This window comes from Magnolia sinica, chromosome 2, assembly GCF_029962835.1.
Source record: "Magnolia sinica isolate HGM2019 chromosome 2, MsV1, whole genome shotgun sequence".
Lineage (NCBI taxonomy): Eukaryota > Viridiplantae > Streptophyta > Magnoliopsida > Magnoliales > Magnoliaceae > Magnolia > Magnolia sinica.
The window spans coordinates 88,798,172-88,813,301 of NC_080574.1; the positions used below are offsets into that span (position 1 = coordinate 88,798,172).

At 41.3% G+C, this 15,130-nt stretch overlaps 1 protein-coding gene across 3 annotated transcripts in view; it reads left to right on the forward strand.

Moving 5' to 3' along the window:
* Positions 1-730: 730 nt before the first annotated feature.
* Positions 731-15,130, forward strand: part of LOC131237251 (histidine kinase 1) — a 124,818-nt gene continuing 110,418 nt past the window's right edge. Inside the window, exon 1 of one of the 3 annotated variants that reach the window (XM_058234941.1) lies at positions 731-1,198. In XM_058234941.1, coding sequence (XP_058090924.1) covers positions 947-1,198 — 252 coding nt within the window. In that variant the 5' untranslated portion in view covers positions 731-946. The remainder of the gene's footprint in view (positions 1,199-15,130) is intronic. The other 2 variants (XM_058234939.1, XM_058234940.1) reach the window with 2 other exon arrangements.

A 15,130-nucleotide genomic window follows, 5' to 3' on the forward strand; every position in this document is an offset into this window, starting at 1 on the left:
TTTTGAAATTGGAATTTGAGCCTCTTACTATTTTAATTTAAGTATCTATTAATGAATAATTAGGATTACATGCTGAATATGGTTTTAAAGGATATACTCTATCCCCAATCTTCTTTGAATGGGATTGATAAGTGGCACATGTGAGGAACATGAGTCACTGCCAATTTTCAAGTAGTGGTCAACTATCACAAAAGTCTGTATGTGAACTGATTTGTCCATCGAATATGTTACTCGTAGTGGACAAATATTTGTGAGTTTTGACAAATCTGTAATGTCATTTTGGAATTTCCCACTTCACAGCTTCGTTATACACAACTCATGCCACAATCTCTCGTCCTAAATATAACTGAATCAACTGATAAAAGAGACTTATTTTACCATGCTAATTTTCATGAATAGGACATCAGTACTATCAAACCGGTAGCACCCACCGTGGAGATCACGTGGCATAAAAATCAGGCCGGCCCATTATCAGGTGGGCCTGGTGGAATCAACTCAGGAAGAACCGATCATTTAAGTATGGGATTGGACAACCGTGTGAGCTGATCAACGGATTTTTGAGAAAGGTGATCTTCATGGTGGGCCTATTGTTTTCATGGTGCTGATTTAGGTGGTATGTTGGGAAAAAGTTGGCACCGTACTACATGTTGTAGTACACCTGCAGATAGGTGATCAGTTCTCTTGTGAAATAAAAAAAAAACAAAAAAAAAACACTCAACGGTCTAATTTCCCAAAGGCAACGTGAGAGAGAGAGAGAGAGAGAGAGAGAGTGCGGATGAGAACTCCACTTTTGAAAAAAAAAAAAAAATTGCATAAGAATCCGCATTTGAAAAAGTGGGAAATGACAAAGCAAAGAAAATAAACAGCCCCCTTCTTCAAGAACCTTCTTCATCTCTTCTCTCTTGTCCATGAGCATGTTCTTCTTGCTCAGCTGCTTGGAAGAAACATGGCCGTGAGAAGCCCCCTTTCTGTAACTTTCGAATCTCCTAAATCGATTTCCACGATGCCCACATCGCGGTGGAGGAGATTTCTTGATGGGTTCCGCTCGTTCATCACATGGAGCAATAACCCAACGTCCTCTACCCCGTGCCGGCGGAGAATTCTTCACGGTGAGGATGAAGAACAGGAATTTCAGTTATCAAACACCCACTGCCTGTCGTCATACTACAGTGTCTTCGTTGCACGCCTTGCCATCATGGTATTTTGAAATTTGAATTTCAGGAACTCTTTTATTTGGGTTTGATACTTTTAGGGTGTATTTGGCTGCTCAATTGAAATAAATAGCAATCATATTGAAGTTCCTTCCTTAGCATTCATATTGAGGATCTGCACTCCAAATTGCAATTATGTTACTTTCAAGTTAGACTAGGAAAAAACATAAATGCAATTTGAGGTGTCCAAATGCAACCTTAATCTTCTAGGATTTTTATTTATTATTATTATTATTATTATTATTATTATTATTATTATTTTGTGTGTGTGTGTGTGTGTGTGTGTGTGGTTATTTTGCTTTTAAAGATTCTTTTATTATTATTAGCTGCTGCTGTTGTGAGTATGATGAAACTGGGATTCTGTTCAATTTGATTGGTTGTGGAAAGTAATGGGTCATGAGAGACTCAAAACCATGGACCTGTAGCTATATTGGTTTCAAATAAGAGGAATTTCCTGTTGTGGCAGAGTATGACTATGAGTGGCATGTCTTGCCAAATTCAGGCTGTCCAAATGGTGGGCCCTGCTGTAGAATTTCCATCACCATAAAATTCATGCTGAAGAATGAAACTAATTAGATGATTAGTCACTATCAATTCGACTGTTAAAATGGATAATAGTCAACAGTCCAAATTCAGCAAACAAATGTCCATTGATCAAGAGGCTTGGAGATTTGGATCATCCAATCAATTTGATTTTGGGATTGTTGCATTTACAGTGGGGCCCGTAATTTGGTCTCTTTCGATCAAGGAATGTGTCTGCACCAAGAGGATCTCTTTACAAGTCAACTGTACGTCGGCCTGCTCTCAATGATTGGGAATGTTCAGCCAGTAGAACCTACCATGATGTTTCCCAGTGAATTTTTTTTGCATATGTTATTTGATCCTAGCCATCAATCATTGGGCTTTTGCTCATTTATATAGGCCATGATCTTTTGGCTTAACCACCTCATTTGTAGGTCATAGTGAGGCACATTGGATTTTCCAACTGGATTCTGTACCACATGCCATCAATAGTGGGCCCACCGTATGAATTGTTCCAATTACCGTGGATGGGCCCATATAATCTGGGTCACTCCAATGATTTACCAGCTTTATTTCTGCAACATCTTTATCCAAAAACTAGGTATGATGTGAGCCTCTACAGCATAAACTTACTCTGGGGCTGAATGAGGATTTAAGAAACATGAGGGAGAAAACTGGCCTTTGTTGGTGAGGGTTGAAAATGAGTTAGTCTATAGAGGAGACATTACTATATCAATTTTAGACGCATTTGATTAGGAAGTCCAACAAGGTTCATACTTCTATTCTTTGTGACAAGCACATGGTGCCTATTTGAAAATTCCGTATCAACATGTGACCATGTTTGCGTGAACCCCTAGATAACACTTATATTGATATTTTTGATGTTTGATTATCATATGTACATCTTCATGTATAAATAATTGTTTTTTAGTTTTACTCAAGACTAGACTAGCAAGGAGTGTGTTGGTTCAAGTTGAAGGATTTAAAAAAACAAGGGAAAGGCTCAAAAGGACATGGGTGGTAGTAGTGCTAAAAGACTTGATGACCTATAGTTTAATTAAGAATATAGTCTTTGACAGTATTCATGTAGCCAACCCCAGTTAGTGAAAGGCCCAGATGGGGGGTGGGGATTGGGTACTAGCCCCCACCAGGACTTAGCTAGACACAGACGATCTTGTTAGGGGATTTTGGGGCCCACTATGATGTATGCATTTTATCCACATCGTCCGTCCATTTTGACCAATCATTTTAGGTGATGAATCGAAAAATGAGGCAAATCTAATGCTCAAGTGGACCACATCATAGGAAATGGTGAGGATTGAATGCCTATCGCTAAAAACCTTTTGGGGCCCACCGAAGTTTTTGGATCAAGCTAATATTTATGTTTTCCCTTCATCCAGGACTATGTGACCTTATGAACAAGTTGGATGGAAAATAAACATCACAGTGGGCCCTAAGAAGGTTTCAATGGTGGGGATCATTGTCATGATTGCCTCCTAAGGTGTGGTCCACTCGAGCTTTTGATTTGTCTCCTTTTTGTGCTCATTCCCTAAATTGATCTTTCAAAATGGATGGACGGCTTGGATAAAACACATATCATAGTGGGCCCCTCAGAACCCCTTGATAGGACCGTCCGTCTCTAGTTAGGTCCTGGTGGGGGTAGTACCCAATCTACGCCTCCAAATGGGTAGGTCCACAGGATCTAATGGTATCTATGCGATTTTAAGAACCTTCACAAAATCAAAGATGGACAACCCTTATCCAGTGGTCTGCGTAACTATTATGGGAATGAAAAGGAGCTGATCACCCCTTTGATCCTATAGTTAGGATGGCCACCGGATATGATCAACAATTTGGATCATATAAAGGTGGCCTAATGGATAATCGGTATTCTCTTGTTATTCTTCTTCATTTCCTCCCTACAAAAGTACTCGGATGCATGAGGGAATGCCTACCATCTTACAAAGGCAGGAACTAAGAAGATTTCGAGAAGTTCGAATATGATAGGACTTATCCTCATCACATCATTACTCTCTACCTTATCACAATCCTTTCACATTTGAATTTAAATTCAAATTAGAACTTTGAGAGAATGGAAAAGGGACATCCATTTGGAGATATTTTGAGAAAAAAATTTTGTTAGGAACCCATCCATTAGTGGTTGCCCATAAGTGGGCCCCACTAGCTCATATCCAACATCTCACTCATTCATGTTGTGGGAGGGGTATAATATAGATTGTCCATCTAACTCATCTCATAAAGGTTGTGATAAAAAGAATCAGAGGTGTGGGCCCAGCTAAAACACCGTTGTCTTCTCACAGGTTTTTGAGTACTAAGTGCCCACATAACTATCACTCAATAATCAAGTTTGTTTTTTATGCTTGTCCTAATATCATGACCACACTGGATGGAGTTGACTCCTAATTTAGAGTATGATGGGGACATCATGCGCACACGCGCATGCACACTACACCCCTACGCACGTACGTACACAGAAGGAGGGCCCCTCCATCGATCTGGCTTGATGACAACGTCCAGGGAGAGCCTCCTAGCTAGAAGACGAAGTTTTGGTTCAAAAGGGTGGGCCTGATAGTCAAGAAAAGCCCATCATGGGATCGCATGATCGTGGCCCACTCGTCAGATTGATTTCATATTTTAGGTTTTACTTATTGTTATTATTTAGAACATCGTGAACACTTTAGATTTCTTTGTTTGGTTTTATTTTAGTTTACTTCATCGCCAAGTAATAGGTTGCGCACATGGTGTGAGTTTTTGGGGTATAGGGTTTTTCCTATAAATAGCACCCCTTGTAGTTCTTTTCATTCATTGAAACTTAATAAAAATTCCTGCTTTATTTTTCTGTTCTCTTGGTGAGTTGTGGAAGAATTCAAAAGTAGGTGCGAAGCCCTCCCTTTTTGAAGGGCTAACTACCGTGGAGCGAAGCCACATCTATCCACATCCGCCCCTACCCTATTCTATCCATATCTCTCATCTTCTATCATCATTATTGCTTTGAATTTCTTAGCTTTTGCAGCTATTCATCCCCCTACTACCAGTTTTCAGAATCTGGACCTGTAGGAGGGGTAAAACTTCGGCGGAGCACTACGCCTCGACCTTATGTCGGATCGTCGTCAAACTTGGAGGGATTGGAGGTCTCCCCTGGCCGACCAAGGCCTAAGTGTCACTTTGGGAAGACGGGCTTCCATCACACGTGCGGCCAGCCCACTCACGCAAGTGTGTTAGCCTCGGGCCACTATCTGCACGCATGAGCTTTCTCTGGGTCAGGTTTTCCTCTGGTTTTCTTTTTTTCATTCCTATTTCCTAAACCCTAGCCTTGGTTTGCATTAACCCTAATTTATTTACCCATTTTTTCACCCTAGGGTTCCTTGAATTGAGGTTGGGGAATCCCTTGGATTAGGGATTATTTGCCATGTATGTGTGGTTGATTTCTATTTCCCTTTGAGCATCGTTTGGTTTATAATTTTTATTGGTCTAGTCTTAGCCTGTGTAGGCCTGAACCCGCATAGATTCTCCTTTACTTGAATGTTTGGACCTTTTATGTGGGATATGGAATTTGTGTAATTGTTTCTGAACTAAGGTGATTTTAAGCCTGAAATCTCACACATCATGTTTAATTTCATGTCATGCATCAAATTTGGTATCAGAGCTTAGGGTTCTTATAGGGGAATACATTACTTGTTTATGGTTAGTTTGTTTGAGTCCATCATGCATTCAGTTCATCATATGTAGCTTTTAGGAGTCCATAGTCCCTCGTATTAGTTGTTGAAATTTCTGTTAGCAGGAAGTTAGCAATTTACATTGCTGTAACTTTCTGTTATTCCTTTATTTTGACAGCTATATTGCTGGATTTTAGTAGCACTACGTAGTTTCCCTCATATAGTCTCATAAGATCATTTAGTTCATATAGTCATCGTAGAAAGTCCTTAGGTGGAGTTGCAAGTTGTACGCCCACACGTACGGGTCATAGTTTTGGCTAGTAGCCTACACTAAACATGGAACAACTGCTAGAGTCATTAAACAAGCTGTCCCAGCAGATTGAGTCTTAGGGTAAGCGCTTGGAACAAGACAGAGATCAACACCTTGACCAAATAGAGGCCTCCCTCAGGACAAACCCCACCATTAGGGAAGATGGTCAATCTCAGGCAGGTGGCCAGGAGGATAGACCAATGAATGGAGGTGGCCAAGGAATCAGTCATGGGCGTGCACCCGTACCCCCACCCCATGAGGGACATCAAGACCATTATTTTGAGGGGTACAACATGTGCGGCCTCGTGGCTAGAGAGAGTGTACTAGAGGCTAGTGTAGAGTTACCTACTGAGACCATTCCGGTAGTGGATAAGTTTCATGATGTCTTTCCTGATGATTTACTGGATGAGTCTCCCCTTAGGAGAGATATAGAGCACACCAGAACATGAGACATCGTAATACTTACAGTTGAGTTTGCGTTTAATAATTCTGTCGATAGGTCCACAGGTCTCAGTCCTTATGAAGTCATTACTGGTTATAAACCTGAGAAACTTATTGATCTTGTCCCTATGTCACTATCCCATAGGCCGTCAGAGCCTGCAGAGTCTTTTGTGCATCACATTCATTCATGGCATCAAGAAATCAGGCAGAAGATCACTACTAGTAATGAACATTACAAATTTTCTGCAGACCAACATAAATGTTTCAAGGAATTCAATGTAAGGGACTCTGTGATGGTCCGCATCAGGCTTGAGGGTATCCTCTGGGGGCCATTCATAAGTTACACGCGCGTAGCGCTGGACTCGTCAAAATTATAAAACAAAACGGTGTCAATGTGTATGTGGCAAATCTTCCACCCTCCATGGGAATTAGTTCCACATCTAATGTGGAAGATCTAGTTGCATTTCAAGGGGTTATTGATGCATTGTCCAGCCTTTTACCTAACCATCCTGATTCATTAGACCTGTCCCTTAATCCATGGCCCCCTCTCGACCCATTTTCTCAGCCTCTACCTCCTATATCTATCCGTCCTGATCCATCTTCCCAGCTACTACGTCCCATACTTACACCTCTCGACCTATTTTTCCAACCTCTACCTCTCATACCTACCCATCCCGACGCATTTTTCCAGCCTCTACCTCCCATACCTACCTATCCTGACCCATCTTCCCAGCTACTATGTCTCATACCCACCCTTTCCGACCCATTTTCTCAGCCTCTACCTCACATACCTACCCTTCCCACACCTAGAGAGGAAATAGAGGATATTCTGGACCATCAAATAATATCCACGTCGGACGGTGGGTTTCAGAAGTACCTGGTTAAATGGAAGTTACGCCCAGCTTCATACAGCACGTAGCTCACTGAGGAGGAGCTTCATAGACTTGATCCTGACATCCTAGATCGGTTCAGGAGTTTTATTCCGTCAGTGGCGAAATCTTCGCAATCGGGGAGAATTGATGGGGACATCATGCGCACACGCGCACGCACACCACCCCCTACACACGTACGTATGCAGAAGGAGGACCCCACTATCGATCTAGCTTGATGACGACATCCACGGAGGGCCTCCTAGCTAGAAGACGAAGTTTTGGTTCAAAAGGTTAGGCCTGATAGTCAAGAAAAGCCCATCATGGGATCTCATGATCGTGACCCACTCGTCGGATTCATTTCATATTTTAGGTTTTGCTTATTGTTTTTATTTAGAACATCGTGAACGCTTTAACTTTCTTTGTTTGGTTTTTATTTTAGTTTACTTCATCGCCAAGTAATAGGTTGCGCACATGGTGCGAGTTTTTGGGGTATAAGGTTTTCCCTATAAATAGGCACCCCTTGTAGTTCTTTTCATTTATTAAAGCTTAATAAAAATTCCTGCTTTATTTTTCTGCTCTCTTAGTGAGTTGTGGAAGAATTCAAAAGTGGGTGCGAAGCCATCCCTTTTCGAAGGGCTAACTACCGTGGTGCGAAGCCACATCTATCCACATCTGCCCCTACCCTATTCCATCCATATATCTCATCTTCTATCATCATTATTGCTTTGAATTTCTCATCTTTTGCAGCTATTCATCCTCCTACAGCCAGTTTCCAGAATCTGGACCTGTAAGAGGGTTAAAACTTCGGCGGAGCACTACGCCTCGACCTTATGTCGGATAATCGTCAAACTTGGATTGATTGGAGGTCTCCCTTGGCCGACCAAGGCCTAGATGTTACTTTGGGAAGGCGGGCTTCCATCACACGAGCGGCCAACCCACCCATGCACGTGCGTTAGCCTCGAGCCACCATCTGCACGCAGGAGCTTTCTTTGGGTCAGATTGTCCTCTGGTTTTCCTTTTTTCATTCCCATTTCCTAAACCCTAGCCTTAGTTTGCATTAGCCCTAATTTATTTACCCATTTTTTCACCCTAGGGTTCCTTGAATTGAGATTGGGGAATCCCTTGGATTAGGGACTATTTGCTATGCATGTGTGGTTGATTTCTATTTCCCTTTGAGCATCGTTTGGTTTATAATTTTATTGGTCCAGTCTTAGCCTGTGTTGGCCTGGACCCGCATAGATTCCCTTTTACTTGAATGTTTGGACTTTTTATGTGGGATATGGAATTTGTGTAATTGTTTCTAAACTAAGGTGATTTTAAAGCCTGAAATCTCACATATCATGTTTAATTTCATGTCCTACATCAGAGTACTCGGCCAACATATGAACTTATCCAACTTATCGAGTTTATTTAAAAAAAATTAGTTTTTCACAAATATCAATTTAAAAACCTTTTTTAATGTAATAATATAATATGTATACCTTTTGAAAGAATATTATTTGCAGAATCTTATCAAAGCTCGGTACTTACATGCGGATATCTTCAAGTGCATATTAATAGTTTTAAAAACTTGGTGCAGTTGTTGTGGAATCTTCCCCATGCAAATGTGTAATTGGGTATTACTTAAGTCGCTTTTCTAGTACAATCAAGTCTGATGCAATTTGGGGACCTTCATCATCACACACTAAAGTAGCAATCTCAATCTCATTTTAGGTCTACAATATGCAAGTAATCACATGTCAAGTTGTGCACTAAAGTAGTGATACTCAATCTCATCCTGTTATACACAAGAGGAGGCAAGTTTAGGACACAGAGTCACCTACAGGACTGGTTGTGGGAAAAGCTATAGGAGCAACCCACTAATGGTTGCCCGCAAGTGGGCCTGTTTGGCCCATATCCAACACTCAATTGCAATAAGGTTTAGATAATGATGGTGACTCAACTAGGCAACTGGTCATTAAATGTGTGCCAAACCTAAATTTGTTGGACCAGAAACTAAGTGAATCGATTCAAAACTTGACCAAGTCAACTTGACTCAAGGAGACTTCGAGCCGAGTCATGAGGAAACTCAACTATGAATGTGACTCGGTCTTGAATCAACAAGACTTGTTGAGTTGACTCGTACAACTCCATGCAACTTGAGTTGACTCCAACCAAGCCAGGCCTTTTCATAAAAGGTTCAATTTCCCACCCCTTAGGAGGAGGAAAACATCTTAACCAATGTAGCACATTGTCATGGGCTGGACATTTGAATGAGGCTATTCTTAGGACTTGGCCATTTCTAGCTGTTTTGTATATGGAGGTTATGTAAGTAGAGAATGATTTGATGATAATAATGTGAAGAAAAGAGGAGAATATTGAGAGAGAGGGAGGGGAATTTGGGAGAGATGTTGTGTTAGGCTTGCTTGCCCTAACACATAATGTTTTATTATAATAAAGCATATAGTACACCGCAGGAGAAGAGGGAAGTGTGCACATGCACTTACACTAAAAGGGACTAAAAGAGCCACTAACCACATACACAATACACTAGCATTTTCTATACTCCCCCTCAAGTTGGAGCATAGATGTTGATCATGCCCAACTTGTTACGAACACGATGAAGAGCATCTCGACTCAAGGACTTTGTAAGAACATCAGCAAGTTGATACCCAAATCGAACAAAAGGAGTGACGATTTCCTTAGAAGCTACTTTCTCCCGAATAAAGTGATAATCGACCTCAATATGCTGGGTTTGCTCGTGGAAAACTGAGTTACGAGCAATATGGATGGCCGCTTGGTTGTCACAGTGAAGAGGAACATGATCTGAAGGAGGATAGCCAAGTTCTTTAAGAAGGTTGCGAAGCCACACGAGTTCACACGTCGCATGAGCCATTGCACAATATTCTTCTTTAGCCGAGGACCGGGCAACAACTGGCTGCTTTTTGCTCTTCCATGTTATAAAATTGCCACCTAAGAAGGTACAAAAGGCAAATGTAGAGCGGCAATCAAAATTACTACCTGCACAATCAGCATCAGAATAGCTAGAAAGATGAAGATGACCATGCAACTGAAAGCGGAAGCCAAGACCCGGGGCTGATTTTAGATACCGAAGTATGTGGTAGACAGCCGTGAGATGGGAAGTACGGGGAGCTTGCATGAATTGGCTAACAACGCCCACAATAAATGAGAGATCCGGGCGAGTAATAGTCAGGTAAATAAGCCGGCTTATAAGTTGTTGATACATCCCGGGATTAGTAAGGAGAGCACCATCATCTGGTCGAAGCTTCTGTGAAGTATCCATGGGAGTGGTAGCAGGTTTGCACCCTAATATGCCGGTCTCCATGAGAAGATCGAGCGCATATTTTCGCTGTGACATGACCAATCTGGATGATGAGCGACCAACTTCAATTCTGAGGAAGTAGCGAAGAGGACCAAGATCCTTGATCTCAAACTTGGTCTTCAAAAAATCTTTGACCTCCCTCATTCCAGTAGAATCACTACCGGACAGAACAATATCATCCACATAGACAATGAGAACCATGATGCCCATTAATCGACGACATATAAAGAGAGAATGATTGACATGACTATAAAAAAAGCCGAACTTCAAGAGAGCCTGACTAAATTTTTCGAACCATGCACGTGGGGATTGTTTGAGTCCATAAAGGGCCTTCTTCAACCAGCATACAAGTGCAGGGTTGTGAGAAGCAACAAAGCCAGGAGGTTGATGCATGTAAACTTCCTCTGTAAGGTCCCTATGGACAAATGCATTCTTAACATCAAGCTGAAACAAGGGCTATGATAAATTAACGGCCAAGGAGATCACAACGCGAATCGAATTAAGCTTAGCCACTGGAGAGAATGTCTCGAAGTAATCCACACCATGAGTCTGTGTATAACCCTTAGCAACAAGACGGGCTTTATAGCGATCAATGGAGCCGTCTGGAAGAAACTTGATCGTATAAACCTATCGACAGCCAACAAGTTTATGGCCTAAAGGAAGTGGCACAAGGTCCCAAGTATGATTCTTCTCAAGAGCAGACATTTCTTCTATTATCGCCTTCGTCTAGTCTGGACTTTGAAGAACATGTGAGAGAGATCGAGGAATAGTCTATGATGAAAGGGAAGTTGCAAACGACTAAAAAGAAGATGAAAGATGATCATATGAAACGAAATTACTAATGGGGTATTGAGTGCAAGATTGTGACCCTTTGCGCAAGGCAATCAGAAGATCTAAACTTGAGGTAGGAGAGTCACTTGAGCCAACATCTAAAGTGAGCGGAAGGATGGATGGCTGAGCGTGTGAGGATTTATCTTGACAATGATACACCCACAGAGGCTTAGGCTCACCCAAATCACCAATAAGATGCTGAATGAAGGGGAGATGAGTTTTTCCATGATCACTAGTGGAAAGAGGATAAGAGTCATACTCCCCCTGACTTGCAAGAGGATCACGGAGGGATCGGCCTGGAGCTGAGAAAAAAGAAATATCCTCAAAGAAGGTTACATCGGCAAAGACATGTTTCTTGTGAGTCAATGGGTCAAAACATTTATACCCTTTCTGACTCCGAGTATACCCTAGAAAGACACATTTAATTGCCCTGGGGCTAAGTTTATCATTACTTCCTTCCAAAATTTGAACAAAGCATGTACAACCAAAAACTTTTGGTGGTAAAGGAGATAGATTATCATGCGGATATGATATAGTAAATGAAGATTTGTAAGACAAGATACATGAGGGTATATGATTAATAAGAAAAGTAGTAGTTAGAAGAGCATTACCCCAAAAATGTTTAGATAGATGCATACCAAGCAGAAGGGTGCGAGCAACTTTAAGAAGATGACGATTCTTTCATTCTGCAATACTATTTTGTTGAGGTGTGCGAGCACACGATGTCCTAGACAAAATACTACATTCCTGCAAGAAGGACAGAAAGGCAGTAGACATGTATTCCCCCTCATTATCAAAATGGATGGTTTTGATGGAACATTGAAATTGAGTGCACACTTCATGATAAAACACTTTAAACGCATCAAACACTTCACTTTTAGATTTCAAAAGATAAATCCAAGTCATGCGTGAATAATCATCAATAAAGGTAAGAAAATATCTAAATCCAAAAGTGGAGGTAACCGGAGCTAGTCCTCAGACATTCGAGTGAATCAGAAGAAAAGTTTGAGATTTCCTCCTAGAATAGCTAGGAGGAAATGTAGCATGATGATGTTTAGATAATTTACAAATATCACAGCATAACGGTTTAGTGACAGATGAAGAGGGAAACAAAATTCGCAATCTAGCTATGGATGGGTGGCCTAAGTGGCAATGCCACCAAGTCATGAACTTTCGATCTAGAGAAAGGGTACTAGAAGCGGCAATGGGTGTATCATTGAGAAGATAAACACCTCCTCGCTCATGCCCCTCCACCAATCACTATATTCGTCTGTAGGTCCTGAAACAAATAATACGAATGGAAGAAGGTAATGGAACAATTTAATGATTTAGTAAGAGAGCTAACAGACAATAAGTTTAATGGAAAACGAGGAACATGCAAGACTGAGGACAAAGACAAGGAAGAAGAAAGAGGGATAGAACCAATCCCAAAGATGGGACTTTGGGTTCCATCTGTGACTGTGACATACTGAGTGTGAGGAAAAAGAGAATAAGAAGAAAAGAATTGAAACTTACCAGTCATATGGGAGGAAGCTCCAGAGTCTATGACCCAGGAGGTAGGAGAAGATGATGCAAGAAGTGCAGTACCTGACTGGGCTGAAGTTTCGTGAGATGGCTCAGGAATATCACGAATGTGAAGCAGCATAAGGGCATCATATGCAGCGCGAAAAATAATAAGAGACTCCCCTGAAGTAGACTGCTCAGCTGTCGGGGTGGAAGACTGGATTTCAGGAGCAACTGTGGATGCAACAGAAGCAGCGGCATACGTTGGACGACCATGTATCTACCAGCAATAATCAATGGTGTGATTAGTTCCACTGCAATGTGAACAAATGCGAGAACCATCACGTCCTCGTCCATGTCCACCACGACCACGAAGACTACGACCACCACGACTGTGATCTCCTTCGCGGCCTCTACCACGGCCACCAAAACCAGAAATGCGCCCTGAACTCAAGGATGGTACCCGAAGACCAAGAGAAGACTGATCGCCAGCAAGATGTGTCGAACGCTCGGGTGGCACAAATGAATGAGAAGGAAGAGCAGAGACAGTAGCAGGATGACACATGGCATAGATTGTCGTCAATGAGGGAAGAGGATCCTGCATAATAACCTGATCTCGAGCATGAAGATAATCAGAATTCAACCTAGCTAGGAACTGCATGATACGAGTATCATCTCGCTGCTTATGAGCATGTTCATGATCCTCTTTACATTTGGATAGAAGAGGTTGATACATATCCAACTCATCCCACATACCCTGAAGTGTCGAATAGTAATCTTTTAATGATCTGGAGTTTTGTTGGAACCGACCAATTTCTTGAATAAGCTAGAATACCCGTGAAAAATTCTGAGATTCTGAGAACATATCATGAAGCGTATCCCAAATGCCTTTAGCCGGGGATAAAAACATCACTGAGTGTCTAATCGAGGAATTTATACTATTTAACAACTATACAATAACTTGACAATTCTCTTTTGTCCAAGACTTGTAGGTAACATCTGTAAAGCTTGGGGGATCATCCAAAATATATGACAACTTCTTACGGGCTCCTAAAAATACTTTTACAGATTGTGCCCATTGAAGATAGTTGTCACCATTCAACTTAGTGGAGGTAATCTGCAAGGGGTTGGATTCAAGAGACCCTATGCCAAGAGATGAGGGCCCTTTGTTAGTCATAGGAGAGTCCAAGAGAGATAAATCTATGCCAATAGAGGCCTTACACCAAGAAGGATTAATTCAAACAACTCTATCTCACTCAATCCTTCAAGATAATAAGAGATAAACCTCAAACAAATATCAATAATCCAAAAGACCATGAAAGTCAATCAAAAAAGGTCCAACCGAGTGAAAAACGGCCCAGCTGCACGTCTGTTTGAGGTTAAAAACCTCTCAAACATTGATTTAAGTAAAAAATCCTCCATGGGTAGCTTGGGAGGGAGATTTCGGTCCATCTTGAGCAAAGAAACCAAATAAAAGCTTATCGATTTGAGGTACATCAAAGAAAAACGGAAGATGGGTCCGATTTTCGAATTTCTCTATTTCTCCAAAAATACCATGAAAGGAAGTCCAAAAAATTTTGAAAAAATCATGACAAATCTTCTAAAATAAAGATCTATCAAACCCCTAAACTTTTAGCTCAAACGGAGTCCATATGTCCGTACAACGCTGACATTAGCAAGGTGACGTGTCGCCTCTCAATTTGTTGGATGCGGTATGCCTAGATCTATTCTCTGATACCAAGTAGAGAATGATTTAATGATAATAATGTGAAGAAAAGAGGAGAATATAAAGTCATCCAGTAGAATAGCAAAGAAGCTCGTTTTGCCACCCGTGCCCCAACACATAATTCCACATCCTTGCCGCATCTTGAATGGTTTTTCCTTCAGAGTTGATCACCTTGATTAGGATGAAGCCACGTGGCGATCATCCAACAACAAGAATACTCTGGAACCTTTCTAGATTTTTGTAAACAACCCAACGTATAAGAACCCATTAGAGAACTCTATGAACTTCCTGACATCTGTATACTGCTCCGCATAATTCTAGCTTACTTTAGAATTTTCTACACATCTTTACATGCTACGTACATTATAGAAAATGCTAGTGTATTGTGTATGTGGTTAGTGGACCGTGGTTAGTGGCCCTTTTAGTCATTTTTAGTGAGGGATTTACATGCATGGTCCTTGTGGTGGGGAATAAGCAAAGCACGTGGTAGTGAAAGGTAGAGGGAGCATGGTTTGTGTATGAGTCACAAGGAAGGAGCCTAATGGGATTGGCTTGTGAAGATAGAACAATGCAATCTAACCATTCAAGGAACCAACATGGAAGATCATCGACAAGAGGTCAACAAGGACGTCATTGCAATAGGTAGGGGAGATTGTCATGAACTGAAAATTTACAAAAAACAATTTGAGGGAGTTAGCCATTATTATCTCTTCTT